The sequence below is a fragment of the Gracilinanus agilis genome, chromosome 4, assembly GCF_016433145.1.
Source record: "Gracilinanus agilis isolate LMUSP501 chromosome 4, AgileGrace, whole genome shotgun sequence".
NCBI lineage: Eukaryota > Metazoa > Chordata > Mammalia > Didelphimorphia > Didelphidae > Gracilinanus > Gracilinanus agilis.
The window spans coordinates 350,056,213-350,065,952 of record NC_058133.1 but is presented as its reverse complement, the minus strand read 5'-3'; the positions used below and the strand labels follow the sequence as shown (position 1 = coordinate 350,065,952).

At 32.4% G+C, this 9,740-nt stretch overlaps 1 protein-coding gene across 1 annotated transcript in view; it reads right to left on the bottom strand.

Annotated features, from left to right (window-relative positions):
- Window positions 1-564: 564 nt before the first annotated feature.
- Window positions 565-9,740, bottom strand: part of GRIK2 (glutamate ionotropic receptor kainate type subunit 2) — a 767,698-nt gene continuing 758,522 nt past the window's right edge. The window contains exon 16 of the mRNA XM_044676594.1: window positions 565-825. Within this exon, the coding sequence (XP_044532529.1) occupies window positions 661-825 (165 nt within the window). The 3' untranslated portion in view covers window positions 565-660. The remainder of the gene's footprint in view (window positions 826-9,740) is intronic.

The window sequence follows — 9,740 nt, the reverse complement described above, 5'->3', positions numbered from 1 at the left end:
CATTTTTATTTCAGTCAGTGACACAGACAGTCCACAAAGCAGACGGAAGTCCACTTTATATTCCTCTTTTTTGAAATTCAGATTTGCTTTGTGTTACAATATTTTCTCACATCCAATAAACATGTATTGTCTATTCAGATGATTATTATACTGCGCAGTTGGGGGCCAGTAACCTCACCACCTCTATATCTGGAAGTTCAGAAGAACATATTGTTTCTTGTTACACTACAGTTTTTGCTGATTTCAAGTCTTTTCTTTTTTTTTTTTTATGGCCTCCTTCAATGACTGCCCCACGGAGCAAAAATACTCCATCTCCTGGCCACAGTTGAACATCCAAAGGAACCTGTAATCTCACTGGACTGCATTTGAAACCAGCCACAAACCTCATATAATCACATTCATTCAGAAGAATGGTGGAACCCATGATAAACAGTGTAACCCCGCAGAACTTAGTTGATCCGTGGTGCTTGCGAATCGAGTCTGACCATTGCAACTACTTAGATCACAAGAGTCTTGAGTTCATAGACACAGCGGCATGAGGTAACTCATTTTATTTTGCACAGGTTGCATATTTCCACAGGAAACATTCTCGCTAAAGTTGTTTGAAAAAAAAAAAAAAAAAGACGACAGTTTGTGCTTGGGCGTTTGGGGCTCCCAGCTTCATGCCATGGTTTCTTTCCCTGGCAACCTTCTGTCGTTAAATGTGTGCATGTTGATAACTTCTTCTGTTTTCACAATAACGGGGGCCTGGGGTTTGTGTTTTAACCGGCGCTGACACTTCAGAGACATCCTCAGCTCTTCTACCATAGCACTACAGAAGGACCTCTAAGGAAGAAAGTTAGAAAAACCATTAGAAGTATAAATGTGTCATACCAAGAAATCATCCAAGTATAATGTTGCAAATTTGTGAACTTGGCAACTCAAAGAAGATTGTTTCATTTTAGCCTGAAGCTTGTAAGAATTGTCACTTTTATAGATGCATCGTATAATATTAAAAATTGCTCAACCTGATGAAAATTTTGTCCCTAAAATTGTTTATTTTGTAGGCAAAGTTAGTCTTCCCTCACTTGGCACTGGCCACCCTTCCCTTCCCGCCTCACTGCCCCCCCCCAAAAGCTAGTATAATGTTTTGAATATGTGTTCAATAAATATTTGTTCAGTGGAATTAAAACAAGTGCTTAGTTATGTATATAATACAGATATGGATATATATAAATCATATATATGATTTAGGCAGATGGTCTGTAAAAATAGTTTATGATTCACCAGAAGGGTTTTTTAAAAATTTCATTGAATTTCAGATACACATAAATCAAAAAAGTCTTCCTTCGGATTGAATTTTAAATAATAAACATTTGGTTTCTGATATGTTAAGGTTAACTAAAACACTGTATTTTTTTCTTAATATGGTTACAAAAACAAAACGATGGTAGAAATGGGTTTCAGTTTGACCCCTGATGTTTTTATCACTTGGAGGGGGGGGGTTGTGTGTTTGTGAATAGATGTGTATATGGGAGGTATATGCATATATATTTATGCCTATATTAAATTAATAGTAATTGAAATTTATTTTCAACCAGAAAAACAAAGTATCTTGATTTGGAAATCCTTATACCACTGACATTAAAGAGAGGGGGAAAGTTGCTAATAGTTGCTAATCAAGGTGCTGAAATGTAATTTTTTTCCTTTTTCTCCATTTTTAATGGATCAGACACTATATGTTGGAGTCTCTCTAATGTACAAGCCTAGACTCCATGCCGCAGTCTTTTTAAATGTCAAAGATAGTTAGATACATATTCCTTTCTCTTATTTGTTTGAGCTTCATAGTGGCATAACCTTATAGTGGGCCAAATAATAACATGATATTTTAAGTATGTTAGAATGCTAATTTCTGAAAATTAAGCCATGATAAAAATGTGAAACTTCTGAAAGTAAAGTATTATATATGAACATAACTTTGTGTATATATATTATACATGTGTATACTCATTTTTAATATTTTGTTCAGTTGTTTTGATATTTCTTATTTCCCCAATAAAAAGTAAAATATATAGTTTATAGTATGTGTCTTTAATATTTTGGCATATATTTTTTCTTTTGATCTTTACAACAAACTCTGAAATATCTTGGTTTTATTAGCATTTCCATCTATGTAATTAAAATGAAGGAATTGAGGCCCAGAAAGGTTCAATGACACATTTAGAGTCACATAAAAAATCAACAACAGAGAAGCTAAAATATAGGTGTTCTGACTCCTGGGGCATTGTTTTTTTTTTTTTTCATTAAATTATGTTGCTTTGGGTAAGATTTGAATATATGCATAGATTCTAATTTTGACAAATAATATCAATCATATTATTAGCAAGGTAAAACTTGTAGTTAAAAAGTGCTTTACCTATATTCTCTTATTTGATCCTCATAAAAGAAATGTAAATTAGCCAGTGCAAGTATTATACCCTTTCTCTAGATGACAAAACTAAGAATCAGAGAGTAAAGTTACTTGCCTAAGGTGACACGCCTAATAAGGAGCAGAGTTTAGATTTGAACTGAATTATTGTGAACCTAATTCTTTCTACTGCACAAATGTGTGTGATTTAACTCTCTCCCTCAGACTGTCATCCACAGTTGCCTTATTTGTTCAATTCAATATGTATTAAGCATCTATGTGCAAGAGTTACAAAATATAATTGTAGCCTTTGCCATTGAAGAAGCTTATAATCATATAGCCATTTTATGAGAACCTTCTTCTCTTATGTTCCTATTTCCCAGTATTGTCTCTTTTTCTACCCCACCCCAATGGGAATCCAGCTTTATTTTTTAACTCTGCATGGACTTTCTCTACTCAGTTTATTCTTTTTCCTCTTCTCCATACACTTCTTGTTTTCTACTTGTACAACTTTACTCATTCTGTTCTCTGTCTTCAATTTCTTCTCTCTATCGATTCTATACATCTTTCCCTTCAAGACATGGCTAAACATTTGTCTCTTTGGAATGTTTTGTGTAATTCAGCGGGTTCCATGCTGATCACTTTTTTACATGTTATATTTTAAAATAGTATAGTGTATGTTAGCACACACTCACAATAAGAGCTAACATTCACAAAGCATATCAATCCTTAGCAAATGCTTGCCCTCTAGTTTTGCCATGTATTCCAACATCACATCTATTAAAGAGCAAAGACCATTTCTTTTAGTCCTTTTCATCTTTCATAGTACCAAGATCATACATATGAAATATGTTTTAAAATATGTTTTCTGTACAAAGAGTACTGTGGCCAAATACAAATATTGTTTAGTTTTCATTCACCAGATAGCTCTGTAAATTTAGTTGATAAAGGAGGCCACATTAGCAGGGCTTCTGCTTCAAGAAGGACACAAAATAAAAACAAGGGGGGAAAATCTAAAATTAGGCATGAACTACTTATTTTTTATTACACAAAAACAACAGAGACAGGGTTGACGTTAGATATTTTTAGACTTGTTTTATCATTCATGGAAATCAAATTCATGAAGATATTTCCTAGTTTGAGAATATTTGTGAGGGAGAAGAAGGATAGTTAGGACCCTATTTATCCAAAGAACAAATGCCATAAATGATTACTTAGTGAATTATAATAGGTCCTCAGAGGGTCAGATAGTCTGTCAGTTTTAATGGATTCAAATAGTATAGGACACCCAGTGATGTGTCACTTGTGTATGTGGGTATTTAATAATTGTCAGCTTTTAATAATTACTTAGTAAGAGCACAAAGTTAACCATAACATAGGAATACTACTGAGATATTAAAAGAACCAGAAGAAGAATCAAAGGTGGATCAGCTATCCAGGACTTAGATCATAAATAAGAATTGTAGAGGGCAAGACAAAAGCATAAGGCAAAATCTGCATTGGCAGAGGAAGTGCCTACAAAAATAGAAAAAGATAACAACAAAAAACAAACAATAAAATCATACTACAAAGTATCAAAGTTTATGATAATGTTAATAATAAATTTAACAATCATTTATGACTCTTGTAGTATCTTACCATGGTTGTCCCCAATTTTGCCACACAAATAATGTGAGGAAAGTAGTATAGTTAGTCCCATTTTAATGATGACAAAACCGAGGTTGAGAATAGGGCAGTGATTTATCAAATGTCCACTTTGAAGTGGCTTGCCTAATGTCACATATAATAGCTAGGTTGGGACTTGAATTTAATTCCATTTTTCAATTGCCAAATTTAGTGTTCTTTATCATTATTAAAGAAATGGGTGAAACTGCTTCACAAGTGGGCGAGAAATATAAGATTTCAAATTAGTTAGCTTTGATTTTCTGTTGAGTCATTTTATAGAATTAAATGTGATATAATGAAAACTGAGGTCTCAGAGGTCATGTAATCCATGACTTTCAGCTACTAGGGAAAAAGTTGAGGGCTGGAGAAGATAGAAGACTTTCTCGGGGTCACACAAGCAGGTAGTAGCAGAGCTAACGTAAACTCAGGTGTTTTAACCTTAAGTCTATTGTTCTTTCACTTTATATCATGCTATGGTAAAGTTAATACTATAGATTTCCAATATTTGGTAAATTTGAAAACCTTGTGTGTCTGTTTGAATTGTCCATTAAAATTAAATTGGCATTAAAAAAACTTCCAAAGTTAAATTCCGTGTCAAGTATTACACAGAAAATTCTATTTTTCAGCTATCTTCTCCAATATTCTTCTCTCAGAAAGATTATCAAAGAGTATTTTCTATTCACTTCTGATCTTAGTCCACACTGGGAGACTGGTCTAGGCATTTGATTATAATGAACCAATTATTCTCATTAATATACTTCCAAGTTCCACATTGAAACCACTCAAATTTCTTTTGCTGTGCTTTTAATCACTTTCTAGTGCAGTAAAGCAATGAGGTCTATTATAATTATATACTTACTCTGGAAGACATGGACAAAAGTACTTCTTTTCACCAAATTTTACATAAAATGATAATTATTTTTAAAGCATATAAATGCAATAATAAGTAATGCAAACTTAGACATGTTTCATTTTAATCCCAGGGGAAGAACATATATTTTCATTTTTAATACTTAACATTATTTTTTAAAATTTTATCACATATAACTTTATACCATCTTCTAAAATTTTTGTTAATATCAAAACTGCATTGAGTGCATCTTAGGCTCTATCTGAGCTAGCCAAATAATATATGTGGTAAAATTTTATACTTTTTATCAAAAATCATTTCCTCTATGAAATGTTAAACTTGTTAAGCTTACTGAAAGGCATCCTCATCTAGTTATTAAAATTATAGCTATTGACCCAATAAAACCTAAATTTAAGCTCCTATCTCTGAAATATTTTCACATTGTGACTATGGGTTAGTTATTTACACTTTCAATATCCTGGGTAATTTTCTTTGACTATAAATTCCAGATGACTTGCTAATATGTATTCAGAGTAACATTTAAACACTGAGAAATCCTTATATTTTGAAATTGTAAGTCCAGGTTTTTTTTAAAAATGGTCAATATCTAATTGAACCTCTATTGCCTGAACTAATGATACAATTGTAGATTTAAAATTAGAAGGGATTTTAAAGTCATGTAGTCCAAACTCCTCCTTGTAAAGTTTATAAAACTGAGGTCCAAAGAGAGGTCAATTTTTTGCTGCTGCAAAGACATATCCATAGAACAAAAAGAAAAACAGATTTATACCTCAAGGAATGAGCAGTATGCTCTCATCTTTAAAAAAATGGAAGATTTATGTCCCACTTGAATAACATAGTAGACACATTATTTAAGCAATTTTAATAAGATCTATTTTAATGAGATGTTAATGTAGCCATCATATGTTTTCTAAATTTAGTCTTTGCTGATAGGCTATGTCAAAAATATTTGTTTTCTAATGTTTGTATCACAAACAATGTCAACATTCTAAATAAATACAAAGTTGAAAGTTCAAAGACTTTTGTGGGATCTACTGATTATAAGAAAGAAATATCCTCATTAATAAGTCAAGTCAAAGATGACTTTTAGGAGCTTTAGTATTTTAGTCTTCACAGAAGTCGAATTTAAAAACAATCTTTGAGATCTGAGTTTGTCTTCCTAACTTTAAATAGAGTTCCCTCCCCACTCTATTATACTGAATGTCAATGCAGTGAGGTCTGTGTCAGAGATTTAGAATTAGAAGGAACCTTAGAGGTATTGAGTCCTCAAGATTACAAAAATACTATGTGACAAATCTAAGATTTCAGCCAGTTCTTGTCACCAAAGATTCTTACATGTTCTTCTGCAGGGATTCCCAAAGTGAGCGCTACTGCCCCCTGGTGGGTGCTGCAGCAATCTAGGGAAGCAGTGATGGCCACAGGTGCATTTATCTTTCCTATTAATTGCTATTAAAATAAAAAAAAAATTAATTTCCAGGGGGCTAAGTAATATTTTTTCTGGAAAGGGGGCGGTAGACCAAAAAAGTTTGGGAACCATTGTCTAGAGCTTCCACCAACATGTTGCCCTCCTCCACAAAGATGTTTTTATGTTGTTAAATGTGAATGGCAGGTAACACTTGATAGCATTTTATATTAGTATAAATTAAGAATATCTGGAAAGCTTTTAGCATACCTCATGACACACAATAGGTGCTTAAAGAAGACTTCTTCCCTTCCCCCTTCCTTATTATTATATTTTATTCTTAAAAGTTTCCTAATGAGTTTCCATGACTTTTCAGAGAAAACTATATAAAACCGATTATAGATTTTTAAAAATGTTATTCATTTGTTTATTTTATTTATTAAAAAAAACCTTTTTATTCAGAAGTTAATTTGCTTTAGGTTCATATTTCATATTTGAATTACTGTTTAAAATTTTTTAAAAAATGAGAACCATTATTCTCTTGCCTTTAAAACAGATTCTAGACCATTGTCCTAATATCTATTAGGACAAAGGAAAAATGCCTCCCAAGAATTCTGAATATTATCTAGTAAGGTATTCAAACTAATCACTGTGCCCTGATGAGGAAAGATAAATACCAAGATATATGTTCCTTATTGGACTTTAAACCAATAAATGTTAGCTAGATAAGACAGATGGATGGATGGATATACTAAGTACATGCATATATACATACACATACATATATATATATATACATATATATATGACAAGTTTAATATGAAAATTTTGGGATGTTTAAATGGGAAAAGTTAAAATATGTATATTTAATATGAAACTGCCTGCTCTAACTTTTATCACTTGAAAGCTATTAGCCTTCAAAACTCAATTCAATTCATCAAGTACTTACTAAATCCCAGGACACAAAGGCAAAATGGATGCTATTACATTGTGCCTAGCACATAGTGCTTAGTGGAAGATCTAAGAATAAAATTCAAGTCTCTTAACTTCTATTCTTATTTTTTTCCCTACAATATCATTACTATCTCAAGAGAAAAATGATGTTGTTTCTTCTAAAAAAGATTTTAGGGCTCTCTATTCCCACTCCCTCATTTTAGAGATGAGGAAACTTAGATCCAAGGTATCAAACTTACTTTCCCATAGTAACAGATAAAAAGAGTAAGAATTGGGATTTGAATCCAGGACCTTGTAGTTGAAAGGCAATGGTCTTTCCATTGTACCAGGGTGAGTCCTACAAGATAAAACCCAGGATGATTTACTTGAAAGCTAGTTTTTAAAATATGAACCTTTTTTCCCCTTCATGTTCAATCATCAGTCAGGCTGAGGAAACTGGGAAAGAGATAAGTTAATTTTTCACCAAGTGGAGCCTAGTGAACCAGAAATGACAGCTGATTATTCTTTAGCCCTATCATTTTCATATTGATAAATACATAAGCGAATGATTAAAATAGTCCCTGAAATCTTGCTTATCATATAACAGTAGCTCTATATAATCATGTTGAATTCTGCAAATATAATGAGACAGAGAAAAATGAAGCATCATTATCCATTTTTACATTTCCTTACTTGGGGTTGTAAAAAATAAATCAATAATAAGGTCTGGCATTCTTCAACCCCATAGTAGTCAGAATGACTATGAAACATATTTTGAGAAAAAAAGCACTGCTAATCACCACCTTCTGGCTTGTGGATGGATGAAGAGGAAATAAAAATCTAATTCAAATAACTGAAGCATAATTTAGTTACAAATCAATTTGTCAAATACATCTAACTTTATAAAGCAATAAATGCACTTAGCTCTAAATTAAAAATATTTATTCATGGAAATGAAAGAAAATCAAGCAGAATATTTATTAGTATGTCTGTGTAGGAAAAGTGTGAGGATAAGTAAGGAATTTTGGGGTTAATCTGATGTATGACCTATATATTGTTCCTTCTTTTCTCATTTCCTTTTACTTACCTTTCTTCCTCCCTCACTCCTTCCTTTCTTTCCCTTCTTCCTTCCCTTCCTTCCTTCCTTCCTTCCTTCCTTCCTTCCTTCCTTCCTTACTTCCTTCCTTCCTTCCTTCCTTCCTTCCTTCTTTCTTTTCTCCTTTTTACACACACATTTTAGTTGATTTAATCTCCCCAAACCTCTTCTCTCAATAAGAGGTCTTAGAGCCAAATTAACTAGAAGTTTCTCATGTCTTTTATCCTTGACTTTGTAAAGTATGCTAGAGTAGAGTAAAGAATATTGTTTTGAGAGTTAGAGGATGGGAATTCTAATCCTAGCTCTTCCATCATCCTGAAACTTTAAGAAAGTCTTTTAAACTCTGGGAATCTTTGTTTCATATCTGTAAAACAAAAATAATAATACCTGTCATGGGCATATTTTGAAAGTCAAGCAAGACAATATGTATATATGATAATGCTTTGTAATCTATGAAGCTTTACCTGAGTGGTTTGGCTAGATTGCATATTTATTTATTAAAGCCTTGCCTAAAAGGGGACTCATGCATATATCAAAAATATAGTCAAATTATATTGGAAGAATTTATTAAATATTTTTATGTTGTCATTATCCTATGGATATATAGTTTTAATTAAACACATTTATTTTATAATCTACATTTTAATTGATATGGAAAGGGTATATAAGCATGAAAATATCACAGAATTATAGAATTGGAACTAAAATAAATTTGAGGTCCCTCTCCTCAACCTTCTCATTTTACTGAAAAAGGAACTCAGACTCAAAGAGGTTAAAGTGACTCATCCAATATCATACACCTGGTAAGTGTCTAAGATAGAATTTGGACTCAGGTCTTCTAGATTCCAAGTCAGAGTATTATTTATTGAATCACATAGCTGCCATAAGCTCTTAAGTAGAGAATCAATGGGAATAGAGGATTAATGAGAATAGATGTCCTTTTTCAAAAGAAATACCATAATAGAAGAGAGATCTATAGGTCTACTATTGCTTGGGTTTTATTCCAAATTTTTAAAATTTGAAGGAGGAATGCCATAATAGTCTGTTTTATGCTTATATTAAATCCAGTATGCATAAGCTCAAAAGAAGCTGGGTCTAGTGGATAAAGAAATAATTAATGTACGAATCCAGAAGTCTGAAGTTCAAGTCACATCCCTTATTCATACTTATTAGACTACCCAACAAAGTCACTTAATTCATCAGTGCAACTGGTAACTCCCTGAGACTATAAATTGCAAAGAATGTATCCATTTGGATGTAAAGGGCAATTACATATAGAGCTTCCTAAATCAAAGATACCATTGTTCTGCTGAAAGAGAGGAAAGAAGGAAGGAAGGAAGGAAGGAAGGAAGGAAGGAAGGAAGGAAGGAAGGAAGGAAGGAAGGAA